Source organism: Dioscorea cayenensis, chromosome 5, assembly GCF_009730915.1.
Source record: "Dioscorea cayenensis subsp. rotundata cultivar TDr96_F1 chromosome 5, TDr96_F1_v2_PseudoChromosome.rev07_lg8_w22 25.fasta, whole genome shotgun sequence".
NCBI lineage: Eukaryota > Viridiplantae > Streptophyta > Magnoliopsida > Dioscoreales > Dioscoreaceae > Dioscorea > Dioscorea cayenensis.
This window is the reverse complement of record NC_052475.1, coordinates 2,820,525-2,837,682: the sequence shown is the minus strand read 5'-3', so window position 1 is coordinate 2,837,682 and position 17,158 is coordinate 2,820,525. Positions and strand designations below refer to the sequence as shown.

Genomic DNA, 17,158 nt, shown 5'->3' with positions numbered 1-17,158 from the left:
TATTAATAAATTATCTCCTTGAACCTAAACCGAACCAATTTGAGAACCGAACTGAACCGAACCGAACCGGTTCCTGCTCGCCTGTCCAAAATCTAAAAGCCTCGAGAAAACCCTTTCTCGAGTTCTTTGACGTCGTCTCTTCACTGGTCTTCGGTTTCCTCACGTCTCGAAGCTCCAGCCATGGTGGCAGCTTCAGCCCCCGCTCATTCCCTGCTTTGCAAGCCAGATACAATCTTATCCAAAGCGCACCTCTGCATCCTGTCCAATCCTGAGCTCCCGCGATTTGTGGCTGTACCCTTCTCAGGATCCCGATTGAGATCGAGGTCTATAGCTATGGAGATCCGCGCCAGCGGCTTGGGAAACGAGAACAGCACACCTTCAGTTCCGCTGAGTGACTCTCCTTCCAGGGCACGCGATACGTAAGAATTTCGTGAATTCTTTTTGGTTTTTGTGGTACACTCATCATCTTGTATCTGTTTTTCTAATATTGATTTATGTTAGGTTTACTATTTTGGAAATTCAATTGTTTTTCGCTCATTTTTATTTCCTGTTTGAGATGTGGGAATTTATAGGAATAGGTCACGAGAAGATCGATGTGGGATTTGGATAAACTTGAGCACTGTTTGTTCTCTAGTGTTTGGTTGAGACATGGGTTATACCATGGAACTCTTATTGCAAGATTCAATTTTTTTTTTCAGTAAATGTATTGATAATCACATAATTATTGATATTAATACACATCTATCATTAATTTAAAAAATAGTTGTTTCATTTGAAAAGATTTAATTTTGATTGAATTAGATATAAGTTTTCCCTCAATTCTAAGCAAAATTTCCCCTTGCTATTGCTTTGGTTTTTGCTGAGAGAATTGGATACCGAACTTAAATACTATGAGTTGGATTGCTTAGGTTTCAAGTTGGCAGAATCCATGGAGCCCTCCATCATAACTGATCTCAAGTTTTCCACTTTCAAAGTCCTATCCGGAGAAAGCAAAAGAAAATTTTTAATGCAAGTTTGAAGTTTGTGGTCAGCTGGATGTATGTCCCATATGACATTGACAGGCAGGGATTCTTCTTATTTAGTTGCGGACATTGTAATTCGTTGAGTCAAAGTGAATCCATCTGGAGCAATAAAGATAACAAGAGAAAGTATTGATATCTTCAAAACTTAAAAGAGAACTTTTTTGACATTGTGAAAGTTTTGAGGCAGCAAAAATATTGTGGTCCTCATAACGGACAAGTTGCGTATGCTATGTTCATGCTATTAAATGTTAGTATAGGTAGAAAATTAAGAGTATAATCTATTAGGTGTGGGACTAGGAGCCTTTTCAAATGGTGTGAGTGGTTTTTGGCTTGGACATAAGGTTCATATATCTTCTTGCTACAATGTCAGGGAACCATGAAAGGTTGTTGATTCCAGTGAGCCTTTGCCAGAAATCACTCCACAAAATTCCCATTTGGATGTACTAAATCATCTCCTTTCTTGGAGATTTTCAGTTGCAATGAATCTGTGATTATGTCACTATTGCCTATTCTTTAGCTATTATTTGTTAGGACCACTTGGATTGATTTATTTTACTTGATGAACATGGCATTACATGGTATTCTTTTCTTGAATATTATCATCATGAAGTTCAATGTTTCCCAAAATGAGAGGATTTTCACATATTTAGGGTGAAGCGCCATACAATTTCAGTATTTGTTGGGGATGAAAGTGGTATGATAAACCGGATTGCGGGAGTCTTTGCTAGAAGGGGATACAACATTGAGTCACTTGCGGTTGGTTTGAATAAGGACAAAGCGTTGTTTACAATTGTCGTCTTGGGGACAGATAGGGTGCTGCAACAAGTAGTGGAGCAGCTTCACAAGCTTGTAAATGTCTTAAAGGCAAGCATTTCCTTTCTGAAGTACCTTGAATACTTTCATTATCTGTTTTTATAAGATCTACAGCTTGATTTTAGCTTTTTTTCATATGGTATTTTTAGGCCATTGTTTGCAGCTTAGATTAATAACTGTTATTGTTGGAGTTATGCTCTTATCTATGTCCGTTGGATTTCAATACTTGATTGCATATGATTAAAATCATAGCTTTGAAGCCACCTGTTAGTCATTTATTCTTGTTTGATTCAGACAATCTATGTATGCCTGTCAGGTTGAAGATTTATCTAAGGAGCCACAAGTAGAACGGGAGTTGATGCTCATAAAACTCAGTGTGGACCCTGATCAGCGCCAAGAGGTGAAACCATACTTTGCTGGTTTCATATTCACTTGTTCAGGACATTAAAAATTCTGGCTTGCCAACTTGAGGAACCATAAAATGTTTTGCCAATGCAGTTAAATTTAGGTCATGTGCAACCTAAGTGACATTATAAAATGATTTTATCTTATGGTTTCTGGTGTCATTAATTTAAACAGCATTTCATGACATTTTAGACATAATAACCTTCAAGGCTTCAATTGATTTGGAGTTCGGAGAAATAATATATATCTGAGCATGGGTCTTAGGCAATGTTTTGCATTTCCTAATTGTGTGATCCTTCTTTGATATTTTTTATATTCTGCTGAAGGGTGCACTTGCTAAAAGTCTACTGTAGTTCCGGGATCATGAGTGTCTGCCTTTTTTATTTGAAATATTTGTATATGCTCTTTGTCTCATAGGTTGTCTAGCATCAGCTGCATCACTTACATGTATGATTCTTTCCTATTTGTGTGCCTGAAATCATAAACATGCAAGACTTCACCTTGAAATGTTAAGTAGAAAGATTTTGATTGACTTTGAATGAATCTTTATTTTGAGTTATGGGCCACTGAAATTCAGCCTGAGTAGCTCTTCTTGACCAATTTTTTTTCCCTATCGGTCTAGTCTTTCATTTGGTTCAAGGTCAACCTTTCGATTTACATCAAACATCTGCTTAATCTTGTATTGGCTTCCTGCCATATATGTGAGGCTCGTGGAATTATTCAGTATTATAGACTTTTTACAGCTACTCCTTCATAACTGGTGATGATTGGTCTAGTACCTTGAGGTGTTGCTTATGCAAAAAGAAAAAAAGAGGGGTGTGTGTGTGTGTGTGTGTGTGTGTGTGGAAGGGACACACGTTCCTGTATATTGTAACACCATCAAAACAATTGTATCCCTGTTAGATGTTGTCCAAAGAAACAAGTACATTCGATGTGAGAGGGCTAAAGAAAATACCACATGAAAATGAAAATGCACTTTGGTTTAAAGTTTACTTTATCAAACAACAAATTGATTTTTGTTATGCTAGAGAGCCAGCATCAGTATGATGATTGTCTTGCCATGCTGCATTTGTGGTTTCAATAACCCGTGGATCTTGTGCCATTATTTTTCTTCATAAGTCTTCAAAGCAGAATCCTTTTGGTAAGAGCTGACATTGCTAACAGTACTTATTTTCGATCCTCAGGTTATGGGTTTGGTTGATGTTTTCAGAGCTAAAACAGTTGACATTTCAGAGCATTCATTGACCATTGAGGTAGTTTCTGTTTTTATCAAGTCTTTTTTCCAGTTGACCTTTTTTACTATGCATCATTTTTTCCAACCTTTAACCTGACATTTTCTTTATGCTATTATGACATCTATGTAGGTGACTGGTGATCCTGGGAAAATGGTTGCGGTCCAGAGGAACCTGAGCAAGTTTGGAATCAGAGAAATAGCCCGAACTGGAAAGGTAGTACTCTTTTTAGGTCAGATAAATATTTTATCTCTTAGGAACTCTGAATCTTTTTTTTATACAGATTGCCTTGAGGCGTGAGAAGATGGGAGAGTCTGCTCCATTTTGGAGGTTTTCTGCAGCTTCTTATCCGGACCTGGAGGGTTCAATGCCTTTGGATGCTCTACCTAGCCAAATGAATAGATCATTCATTACTGAGTCTGAATTATCATCAAGAGTATGACATCTTTATCTATCCATTTTTAAGCAAAGAAGGCATGTATGGGTTTTCAATGCTAAAAAGTTGATTTTTTCCCTTCTTTTTCAACATGTGTGGCATTAATTATGCTTAAGAAATTTGATTAGCTTTCTTAGCATATCACCTGTGTATCTTCCTCAAAATCATGTTTGAGTTTGAAATCTCTGAAGAGGTTATTGGAAGGCGTTGTTGTCATAGTGAATGCTGTGGTAGTTCATGAATTATGATATATGTGCTCTAGTGAGATGTTAATATGTAAGGCTGTGAAGAGCTTCCTTTGAGATGTAGAATTGAGATGTAGAATCAATTCATATAAATGTGACCATGATGGTCATATCACAGATCTCAACCTTCACTAGCGTCATCTGAATATTTAGTTATGATAGGTCAACTGAGCATGAGTTTGAACTGATCCTTCTTTTTTCTCGAAGATGAAAATGTTGTTCTAGAAGTTAATGCAGATCAATGTAATTACATCTTTGATGAAAAATACTAATGTGTTATCATAGTGGCCTATTTCCATAGTAGGTTTCACTTTTACTTGTTTTAGTTAAGGTGATAGCCAATAAGACTTACAATTATCCTATCAATCTATTCTTGAGCTATATATATATATATATCTTAGGCAATTTTTATATCTGTCTTTTTCCTATCTATATTGTAAATATCCTAGTTTCACTTCTCTATGAGATGGCTTTTGATTTGTTCCTACTTCATGAAGGGAGATGTTTATCCTGTGGAACCTTATGATGGCTTCAGTATGAATCAAGTTCTTGATGCACATTGGGGTGTTCTTGAGGATGAGGATGTAAGTGCTTAATCTTTTTAGTTTGAGTATGTTGAGCAAACTGTAATAAAGAAGATTTAATTTCAACTTTATGTTGCTTGTATTTATCATATTAGTCATAGGACAATTGCATTGCAGTTTTCCTGGACTAGTTTATATAGAGGAATAGTTTTGCCACACTGATTATGATTCTGATGCTATTAAAAGGAAGAAAGAAACTCTCATCTCTGAACCTTTAATGTTTTGTCAAGAGATTCAGTCTCTGCTCATCTTTCACATTTAAATGGCTGACCTCACCTCAGATCTATTAACTTTCCTAAACTACATTTTGGAGTGAAACTGTAGGAAAATTCTCAGTGCTTCTTTAGATAGAAATTCACAATAGCACTTCGCATTTGCTGCTCCCTCAAAATATATATCGGGTGATCTTTCAATTAGAGATTTGAGGGCAAAATGAGTTCCTATTCAACTATGGACATTTTTTTTTCCCAACACTATCATGGCCAAGTTGTTTTGAGCAACAAATTCTCTTACTAATTTGTTGAGATCCAAATCAATATGATAAAATAACTTCAGAAGCCACCATGTTGTGTGCGGTACTGTAGTAGTAGTAGTAGTACTGAGATGTTTCTTGCATTGCAGTTTATGGTTTGATTCTGATATTTAATTCTTTTGGTTTAGTCAAGTGGTCTCTGTTCTCATACACTTTCAATTCTGGTTAATGATTCTCCTGGAGTGCTCAACATTGTAACAGGAGTTTTCGCACGCAGGGGCTACAACATTCAGGTTTATTTTATATGCAGCTTCTGTTGTTGTGACTTATTTTCTCCTTTGAAAAGAACTTAAATTTACCTAATCATATTTCTTCATTTTTCAAAAGAGTCTTGCTGTCGGACATGCCGAGAAGGAAGGCATCTCTCGTATTACCACTGTTGTGCCTGGAACTGATGAGTCAATCAGTAGATTGATCCAGCAGCTTTACAAAATTATCGATGTTCATGAGGTGTGTCACTGAGTGTTCTTCTCAAGCATTCTGTATTCATATAGAACCTAATGATTAAACTTGAAAGGTTTCAATGATCCTTTCAGGTGCAGGACATCACTCACATGCCCTTTGCTGAAAGAGAACTTATGTTGATTAAGATTGCCGTAAATACCACTGCTCGAAGAGATGTCCTGGATATTGCTGATGTCTTCCGAGCTAAAGCCGTAGATGTATCTGATCATACAATCACACTTGAGGTGATGTTTTGGGTTTGGAATTTATTTTATTTGGGATTATGGTTTTGTTTCTACTATTTTATTACCCGTGAATTAAATATTCTCTTATGTTATCCCATAGCATCTAGTTCATGAGTAGTTGCCATCTGAAAATTAATAAGTAATTGACTAAAGCATTTTTTCTTCAATAGATAAAATAAAATGTCTTCTTGCCTTGCGAAACTAATTTACTTGACAGGCATTTTGCACATGAATTTAAAGTTGGATTCCCAGTCTAAGCTGGTTGTTGAAGTTCTGACTGTTTATCATGCATATATATATTAAGTTATTCTGTTATGCGCTGTCAGTATTCTTGATATTACTGAAATAGAAGCATTTACAAATTTTGCCAGCTTACTGGAGACTTGGACAAGATGATTGCATTGCAGAGGTTGTTGGAGCCCTATGGCATCTGTGAGGTTTGTTTTTCGCTTATCAACCGCAATAAGTATTTTATGGTTCTGATCTGATGAGTGTTAATGCTTATGAGGATTTCCTGCTGCTGAACTTTGAGGGCGTATGTGGTCAATTCTTTCTTATTAAGATAATTAGTAAGCGTAAAATCAAAATGCCTTGAGGATGCTTTTCTCCTCTTCAATGCCTCGTGTTTTGTGTAGCCCCTTAAATATGTGTCAGGGAGTAAAAAACCTATTAGAGGATTCTCAAGGCAGAACAAAATAATATCTATTTTTCCAATTTATGCGTTTTTCTTGTTATTGTCAGTAGTACAGTTAAACCTTCACACTTGTGTTGTTTCTTTTAACATTCCATGTGCTGCTTTGTTTTGATCAAATTTGAGGTTGTTTGAGTAGTCCAACCTTGAAATTCATGCAGCAACAGTCAGATTTTGCTAGGTACAGTAGTCCACCCAGTACCAAATGATTCTGTCTTGTAATCTTGATCTCCATTGGTCTCCTGGAAATCTTTCATTATTTAAACCTAGGAAGGTATAAATGTATAATTTGTCAAAATTTGCCTTTTGCATCCATAAGAGCTATACTTCAATCTCCATGATAGAGTTAGCTGATGTATAATAACAGGAAGGTATAAATGTGTAATTTGTCAAATTGTGCCTTTTGCATCCACAAAAGCTATGCCTCTTTATCCATCAAACCCTTATTGCAGGTAGGTTTAGGTCTTAGTGTTCAGCGCACATAAGCAGCTCACATTCAACTGCACTGTTTTGCTTTAAATTTCCTCTCTAGACCATCTGAATCATCTTCCAATCCCTTCATAGATATCGGTGTAATGTGCTCAACTAGTTTCATATGTCGTGCAGGTGGCAAGAACTGGTCGAGTTGCTTTGGTCCGTGAATCTGGTGTTAATTCCAAGCATCTCCGTGGTTATGCCCTTCCATTTTAATCCCAATATGCAGACCGTTTTAATAAGCAAGCTTGTCTCTTAAATCTTCCGTCTCAACAGTGACAGATTATAAATAGTTGTAAGTCCATCCAATTGTAATTTCTAGCATGCTATCTACATTGATTTACAGCTTCATAGTTTTGTTACTGATAATGCTCATTTTTGAAATATGAATGACAGGGTTGTTGATAGTAAGTCTTTGTGAGTCATCCTCTCATGTTTTGGAGTACCTGCAAGGTTAGAAGATATATTTCCTTTGTGCTTGTTTTCCTTGATATTTTCTAAAGGATATTATAGCATTGTTCAAACTTTTGTCATATATATGCTTGGTTGGTTACTGGTGACATTCATGTATCTTAAATTATAAGAAGATATGGTATGCAATTGATGTCATCGTTTGAACATATTATATATATATATATATATATATGTACACGGAGGTTAGCACAACAATCAAGAGTCAAAGTTAAAGGAAGATGACCTTATTGTGATAACAAATTTGTCTCTTTATTCGTTGGACTCCTTAGAAACACTAGTTAGTTATTATAGTCCGCCGTGTTACTTTTGGACCATTATGACTTTTTGTTTGTCGATATTTTGACCAATGGAGCTTTCTAAAGGCCTTTGATGTGCACTTATCATTGTCTTTAGAACTCCACCGTATTTTTGTTAGTGATCAATGATGATAAATCATTCAGATTAAGTATTGTTTTGGCATTGTGGACACCATAAATTGCCCCTCCTTAGTTATTATAGTCCGCCGTGTTACTTTTGGACCATTATGGCTTTTTGTTTGTCGACATTTTGACCAATGAAGCATTCTAAAGTCCTTCGATGTGCACTTATCATCGTCTTTAGAACTTAAACCGTATTTTTGTTAATGATCAATGATGATAAATCATTCAGATTAAGTATTCTTTTGGCATTGTGGACACCATAAACCGCCCGGTCCGCCCCTCATTAGTTGTTGTAGTCTGCCTGGTTACTCCTGGACCATTATGACCTTTTGTTTGTCGATATTTAGACCAATAAAGCATTCTAAAGTCCTTTGATGTGCACTTATCATCGTCTTTAGAACTTCATCGTATTTTTGTTAGTGATCAATGATGATAAATCATTCAGATCAATTTGTTTTTTTTTTTTTCCGGCCTTGTGGACATCATAAACTGCAATCCCGCCATGGATTTTTCATGTATCTAATGTCAAAACCTAATTTTCCCTTCAGTAAATAACAACAATGAAATCTAAAAATGAGTTGATTAAAATCAGCATGTTTGCTAAGGTTGCATATTTTCTCATGTGAAACATGTTATAAATTAAGTTCACATGTTTGGAAATGCTTTTAAGTTTGTACTGAAAAATACAGACAGTTTAATTGTTCTCCCTTTTAATTATCAAATAATAAAATTAAAAAAATTGATCTTGGTTAGGGCAGCATATATGCAGCCATGAAATTTACAAGATTATCATGTTCTTGTTCAAGTCATGTGACTCGTTGATTCTAAATTTCTAATACTAAACACTTTTATATAGTTTTCAATGATAATGAATTTATTTGAGGGGAAATATTTGTGTTAGAAGGAAAATTTATAAAAAAAAAAAAAATCAAATAGTTCATCGCTTAGCGGTATTTGGTCTTATATGAAAAATAGGAGTGAGGCATTCAAAGATTTCGAGTTCAAGATTCGTTAGGAGTATTGATGGTAATGGGTCATCAGTTGTGGGTGTTGGTTCGCAATCTAAATCCTTTGTTCTTGGCTAAAGGCGTGTGGGCTGGATAATTAATTCTCAAACTGTGCTCACGTCCTTGATATATGTATTGTTTATCGCTTTCAAAAAAAAATGTAGCTTTCGTAAAAAAAAAAAATAGGAGAAAGTTTTACTAATATTTTTTGAGATTATTATGTTATCTAGTCCGATTTGGATTTAAATAGAGAAGTACATCTTTAACCTAATTTTGGATTTTTATTCATATTTGATAAAACACTTGTTTTAATTGTGGAAGATAACCTTTTATCAAACTTTGGGTACTCGGTACCATGAAGAGAATATGCCCCGAATTTGTAGGCCAAAAACAAAAAGAAAAAACCAAATTCCATGAATCTAACTAAACATGTGTTTGAATACAATTATTGACTATTTCACAAGCCACTATTATATTTGTGTTAAAATCATTCACAAAACAGCCCAAATCTCACAATTATCTTTTCTTTGCTCAGGTTTCTTGTTTAATATGACTTAGAAACAAATCTTGATAGGACGATTATGAAGAATTGTGGATGATGAGATAAGTCACATATTTTCTGGTCCCATTTTGGTACAACAAGAGCTTCTAATAAAATAAATGATACATCACATCTCATTTGGAAAAATAGACAACATACATATCCTCCTCCTCCTCATGCCCTTGATTATTAATGGTCTATTTTCTCTTTTTTTTATTTTTTCACTTTTCACATCCATGAAGTTGATCATGTTGAAGTACTGATAGCTCCCAATCTATAAAACACCAGTTCAATCAATCAATCAATCCAGTTATTTGTTTTTGTTTTTAGTTTGAGGATTAAAATAACATCTTATTAAATTTTAAGGACTTAATTCTAAAAGACCTTAGTGTACTTATATATATATATATATATCTAATCACATTTAGTTTTAATTAAATAAATAATTATAAAACTTAATTCATCCCATGTGGATATCCAATTAATTAAATGAAAGATTCCATTGAAAGTACTAAATAATTAATAATAGAAAAACAGTTGATTATTACAGTTGATCAGTTGATTTCAGTTGAGATTCCGTTTTATTGATGAAGAGAAGTAGTTGAGGATAGAAATATGCTTGTATTTTTATTATAGAAGACAAAACTCTCCATGAATTATATATATATATATATACACTTGACCTTTTTTTTTTTCTTTCTATTATTGAATACATACTCTCATAACAATAAAATAAATATTCTTATCAAATCTTTTTGGTCATGTTCTATTGCATGTATTTATTTCAGGAATATTTGAAACTCGGTTTTAATTTACATTTGTTGATTTTTTTAAAGTGATTGGTGTATCTTTCCATAAGAAAAATAAATATTTATTTTGAATACAAACTCTTGCAACAATAAAATAAGTATTTCTATTGAATTTGTTAAGAATTGTTCTATTGCATGTACTTCTATTTATATTTTATATAATTAAATTTCATTTGAGTAACATTCCAAGATTGCTTGCAAGTTGAGTATCTTGACTATGAAAAAGGATATCATGTACTGTTATATCACCAAATATCAAAATACAATGAACATGTTTCTTTACTTCAATAAATATTTGACAAATATTTTTTTTAAAAAAAATATAATTTACACAAATATGTCCTTTAATTTGGAAGATATATATATATATATTAAGTGTTTCTCTTTTTCTTTAATTATATCAACAATGACATTTATCCGAGCCACATGATAACTCATTTACTTAATTAAGCTCTTATTAAATGTGATTAATTAGTGATTATCAATGTGTAGACTTAGCATAATTAAAGAGTTGTATATTTTCATCTTAATTATTTAATCATTTTATTGTCTGTTTTTTTGTATTTTGTAGCAACTTATACAATCTAATTATAACCAGATGAAATTGACTATGCTTGTCAGTACATGTTTTTTTTTTTTTAATTATTTATTTAAATCTCTTTCATAACAACATTAAGTATGGAATCTTATGAGAGCTTGGAAATATGAAGTTAACATATGATCAAATGTGTGTAGTACTAAAGAAAATGATTTGATGAGAAGTACTCTTCTTCAGCTTTATGCATTATTTGGTTGAAACTTATTTAACCCATTGAATTATTAAATTATTCTCTTTTAATTTAACTAAATTTTTTGTATAAAATTAAATTAATATTTTTTTTTAATTGTGAACTAGTCACTCATCTCATCTCAAGTAATGTTGTGAGTGGGAGTTGATTTCTCAATCTCCCGCTTAGTATAGGAAAGAGTTATCGTATTTTTTTAATGTGAAAATGTTAAACTTATTGTGATTATTTAAAAAAATAATTTATTTTAGTATTATTTTTTTGTTTGAAAAGATTTGCTCATAAATATGAGGTGAGATTCACTTTTTCATTAGTTAATTTTTTTTTTTTGGGGGTAAACATTCAATGTTAGTTTGATTGTATTGAAAATTTTCAGTTTGATTGGATGAATTTAATTATTTGACCAATTGTTTTGTAAGATATAAACATCAAATTAGAACAAAATAAATATATATCAGTGTTTAGGATATACCATTTAAAATTTCATTTTACTATATAAGAAAAGGATTTTATAATTTTTTACCTATTAATTTCAATAATTCATTAATATAAATCATATAACTAAATCAAACAAAACTAAATGTAGTCTTGAATTTTTAAAAATTTCATTTCTCTTCCTTTCACTGTCTAAAATAGAAACAGTTTTACAAGCTTCTATTGTCCACTCAAAAGAAGCATAATATGGTACTAAAGATCAAACTATGTAATGGATTAAGATAATAGTCTTTATATATAGATGTTGCGGAAAAAAAATAAATTGTAAATTTTTTTCACATGATTAAAAGAGTAATATTTTGAAACGCTCAATTGTTGATGTTCAATACTATGGCTTAAGAGAAGCTAACCATCCTTCTTTATTGGCAGTTGGTTAAGTAGTTCACCATATTTGCTTTGCTCTCTTAATGAATGGGTTATCACACTTCACATAATAAAAAAGACAATTTATGATAAACAATGCATAAACTTTTTTTTTTTTTTTAAATGATTAAAGAACAATAGTTTAAAGGATTCATTTTTATAGACCTCATATTCCCAATCAGTGAGTTATCACTATGTCCTTGATTTTAACAACAAAAAAATAAAAAAAAAATATCAATAATTTTTTTATATATATAAAAAAAATGAAATAACAATGTTTTATATTATCTCTTGCCAATGGATGTCACACTACTTGATTTTCTATATTAATTCATTAGTGGAATTCCACAAATTTTATATTATCTTATTTTTTTTATAGGCATTAAATAGGCAAGTGACAGTAAAGAAATTATTATGCTTAGAACTATTTTTAATATAAAATATCATTAAAAATAATAATTATTTTCTAGGTGGTCTAATGTGATTATAAATCCTCGTAAAAAATATTTTATTATTATTAGATATATGCTCTCACAATAATAAAATAAAAAAAATTTTATCATAATTTTTGGCACATGTATTAACTTTAAATATATTTCAAACAGTCCAACAGTCAATGAAAATGGTTTTAATTTATTTTTATATTAAATTGATGATGTTCTATATATATATATATATATAAAATACTTGGTTTGTATACGTGCTCTCACAACAATTAAAATAAGTTCTTTTTTTTTTGGAATTTTTTAGAATATATTCTATTGCATGTACTTGTTTTAGACATATTTGAAATATGTTCGTAATTTATACCAACACTTTTTAGAAATTTTTAATGATAGAAAATTATCAATAAAAATAATTATTTTATTAGTTGTTCAATTTGATTATGTATAATTTTAAGAAAAAATGGTTTTGATTATTCAATACATTCTCTTATCATAATAAAAGTGATTTTTTTTTTCAATGAATTTTTAAGATGTATTCTACATTTACTTGTTTGACGTATTTGATACTTTTTTAATGCTTCATACAAGTAGTTTTATAGTTTTTTGTGTAAAAAAAAAACCATAAGTAATACTTATGTTAACTATAAATTATTTATATATTATATAATTAAATTCCATTTGGATAATAGTCCAATAATATTTTTTGCGAGTTGCAAGTTGAGTGGCTTGACTTTTAAAATATATATATATATATATATATATTTATATATCATGTACTATTATATCACCAAATATCAAAATACAAGGAGCATATTTCTTTACTTCAATAAATACACACACATATATATATATATATATATGTCCTTTGATTCGGAAGATAAGACATTAAATATCTCTTTTATATAATTCTATCAGTCGCATTAATAAAATTCACATGATAACTAATTTATTTAATTAAGCTCTTAAATTTTAATTATCATTGTGTAGATCTAACATAATTAACGTGCCAAATATTCATTTCATTAAATGTTTTGTTGGACTATTTCTCGTATTTTAGCATACCAAGTTGTTCAAGTTGTAGCATTTTGTACAGCCTCAACTGTAATCCAGGTGAATTGACCATAGAGTTTGTATGTACATATATATATATATATATATATATATTAATAACAATAATAAGTATTGAATCTCATGAGAACTTAAAAATTAGAAGTTAAAATTCAATTTGGACAAGCACAGTACCAAAATGATGAATGATTTTATGAGAAGTACTCATCTTTTGTTTGTGCATCATTTGTTTAAAACTAATTTAATCTATCAAATTATAAAGTTATGATTTTTAATTCTATTAAAAGTTTTACATATAGTAGGATTATATATATATATATATATATTATTTTGGATTTTTTTACTTATAAATGTGTAGTGTTATTCATTTTTTTATTATTAATTTTGTTGGTAAACTTACGGTATTAATTCAATTGTGTTAAAAACTTTTATCTAAATATCATATAATAACGAAACGAATATGCATTACAGTTTATGATATATTATTAAAATTTTCATCTCTCTTTAATGTTTAAAAGAAAAAATAATTTTACCAACTTTTATTGTCCACACAAAAGACACACGATATTATATTAAAGTTGAAATGGAAAAAATGAATTAATATATAATCAACTGTTTGATAGTTTTATATCTAAATATTGTTTTACAAAATTGTAAACTTTGTTTAAGTAATGAAAAAACAATTTTTTAAAATGTTCAATTCTAACAAGCCTCCCATATCTTAATAGATGAGCTAACACTCTTCTTGGTATCAAAGCATAGTTCATTTATTGGTAGAACCTTGACCCATTTTTTTGTATTTCTATTATAATTTTTATTAGTGCTCAGTTGTGTAGATCATTCATCATTTTTATTGTGGATGAATTAGAGTTTTTTAATTGGGTCTAATATTTTTAGACATTTTTGATGGATTATTATGATACCTTATTTGTCATCCCAAATAAGCAAATTATCACACTTCACATAATAAAAATAGACAATATATTTTAATATTTTTTAAGAAAAAAAAAATGACATTATAAAGCACTTATGAATTCTTACAAACCTCATGCACTAAATCCGCGGGCTATCACCTTTTTTTTTTTTAACAAAAAATGTTTACATTAAAAAATATTTTATAATAAATAATAATTAAATAATGTTAAACCACTTAGCTAATGAAACATCATCTCTTCAATTTTTTTTTTCTTTTAACTGAAACTCAAATAGCAGAGGGTCTAACCCAACCACAATAAAAAAACTTCAGCATTGTTCATGATGATGTGTCACTATTTCTACTCATCTACTTTGACATTAGATTAAAGATATTGTTTGTAAAAAGTTTTCATTTCCAAGAGTTACGTATTTTTACCGATGAGCCTCTCATTCTTGCTTGATAGATCAGTCCCTGTCATTGGCGATAAGCTTGATGACATGACTTGCTCCTCATTGACACTTACAAGCAATGCCTGTAATATCATCATAATAGCCACTATTGTAGTTGATGACGTTGTCATCAAGACAATAATCTCTCACCGTTTCTTGTTTTTTTGGAATGATTCATTTTTGATATTCCACAAATCTAATATGATCTGACATTCAACTGGCAACCAAAGCTAGAGAAATTATTATGCTTGAAATATTTATGAAGGAGATCATGAGCAAACTTGGGAAGGTACCAAATAATGAAGACGAACTCTCACCAATTCACAAAAACATGGTTTCAATGGCTAAATCATCAATGAGTAAGTGTCTTCATAGGAAACAACATTGACATTGACCACTAGCTCTTTAGCATTAGAGTTGTTACTAGTATTGTAACTGTTAGATTTAGTGGAGAGGGTGTGACAATAGCACGAAGAAAAATTTATCTTGTTGTTGTCAGTGAATGTAATCATGATTTAGGTGAACATTTTCAATAGTTGAAAACTTAGGTATAGGGCAAAGAAATTATAATACCTTCAAGGTAACCAAAAAGATTATAGCCAGTCAATAATGAATAAAATTGGATTAGCTAAGATGGATAATTTGATTGATTTAGTTTGAGGAGTGATTGGGCAACAATATTGATTGAGATAGGATTTGAGTTTGAGGAGATTAAGAGGTGGTGGGATGAAGGGCAAAAGGATTTAAATTTTTTTGGGGAGAATACCATTTGTCGATTGATTGAGAGAAAAAAAATATTAAGCAAAAGAAGCTCTGATACCATGTAATACTAAGAGCTTGATTAAAATATTGTAAATTTTTTTTAAACTAGTCTTAAAATTATATTAAAGAGGAAATAGTCTATATGTATAAGTAAACCTAAACTAGATTTAGAAATTACAAAACTTTTTCCTAAGCTATAGCCTAGATACATTCCTAGTCAACAACTCAATATTAATGAAAATTGTTCCATTAATTTGTTGAAGTTCAGCAAATATTCAATTTGATAGACAAAGACTCATAGTGGTAAGTCTATACTCTGGCAACGGACATTATCAAAATCAGATCTTTTTGAAATAAAATTGGATTTAGCACAAGATTGTTGTCTCAAATGATGAAGGTTGAGGTCTCGCTGTTTATAAGATCACGCCATTGATGGTTACATTATTAATGAACCTGAAGGTCTTCGTAGGAAACAACATTTGAATTGATCCCTAGCTCTCTAGCATCTAGTAGTAGTATCACTACTGTTAGATCTAGTGGAAGAGATATAATTGAAATTAGATCTTTTTGACATAAAATCCAATTTAGCACAAGATTGTTTTCCTTGTGGTAGTGTTGTTATTAGCAACGGTAGCTAGTTTGATGACTATGCTAGTGTTGCTTAAGAATTTCAACATGGGATAAAGCATGTTATCAAGCATATCCTAGATTGCTTGAACCTATCTATCGAGTGAGAATGAGAAGCTCTCTTGTGGGAACATCTAGTTCTTAAGTGAGCTGACACATGAAGAACCTTTACAACAATATCCTTGGTTTGATGTTAAAGTATATATAGTTGTAAAAAAAAAAAAATTGAAAATGGCATTGAGGTTATTGCCTCAGCTAGAAAGAAACTTGCACTTAAAGAAAGCAACCATGAGTAAAAAATCCATTTTTTTTTAAATTTTTTTTTATTGAAGCTCTTCCAATTTTAAAATGTTAAAACATGGCTTTAATTCAAATTTAATATATTTTTTGTAAGTATAATTGTTTTTATGGTATGTCTACTTAGCTATTTCTTTTTTTATCATACTGGGAATATCTTTAGCCATTTTAATGGAGCAATAGATTATTTTTGTTAATGTTTAAATGAAAATGATATCCATAATCATTAGTGTAAAATGTTTTTTAAAATAAATGCTTTATACTATTATTCTTTTATCTTATAAAATAAGTTTCTACAACTTAATTTGATCGTTTTTTAACATTATTAGAGCATTGAGGTTATTGCCTTGGCTAGAAAGAAACTCACATTTAAAGAAAGCAACCGTGAGTAAAAAAAATATATATATTTTAATTTTTTTATTGAAACTCTTCCCAAGTTTAAAATGTTAAAGCATGGATTTAATTCAAATTTAATATTTTTTTTAAGTATAATTGTTTTTATAGTATGCATGCTAAGCTATTTTTTTTATCATACTAGGAACATCTTTAGCCATTTTAACGCAGTTTTAAATTACTT

At 30.7% G+C, this 17,158-nt stretch overlaps 1 protein-coding gene across 1 annotated transcript; it reads left to right on the top strand.

The window, feature by feature from the left end:
• The first annotated feature begins 122 nt into the window (after positions 1-122).
• LOC120262113 (acetolactate synthase small subunit 2, chloroplastic-like) lies at positions 123-7,732 on the top strand. Its single transcript, XM_039270170.1, has 13 exons — positions 123-419; positions 1,673-1,886; positions 2,152-2,235; positions 3,425-3,493; positions 3,605-3,688; positions 3,756-3,908; positions 4,651-4,737; positions 5,398-5,502; positions 5,597-5,719; positions 5,806-5,958; positions 6,330-6,395; positions 7,256-7,418; positions 7,520-7,732. Exons 1-12 carry the CDS (start codon positions 181-183, stop codon positions 7,337-7,339), a joined length of 1,461 nt encoding a protein of 486 aa, XP_039126104.1. The 5' UTR covers positions 123-180; the 3' UTR covers positions 7,340-7,418; positions 7,520-7,732.
• Positions 7,733-17,158: the final 9,426 nt, after the last annotated feature.

What these genes read in the sequence shown, in the direction of transcription:
- LOC120262113 (XM_039270170.1), top strand. Translation starts at nt 181, where the DNA reads ATGGTGGCAGCTTCAGCCCCCGCTCATTCCCTGCTTTGCAAGCCAGAT. An exon ending in AGCTTGTAAATGTCTTAAAG is followed by an intron (nt 1,887 to 2,151) that starts GCAAGCATTTCC and finishes TATGCCTGTCAG; the next exon opens with GTTGAAGATTTATCTAAGGA. An exon ending in AGCATTCATTGACCATTGAG is followed by an intron (nt 3,494 to 3,604) that starts GTAGTTTCTGTT and finishes ACATCTATGTAG; the next exon opens with GTGACTGGTGATCCTGGGAA.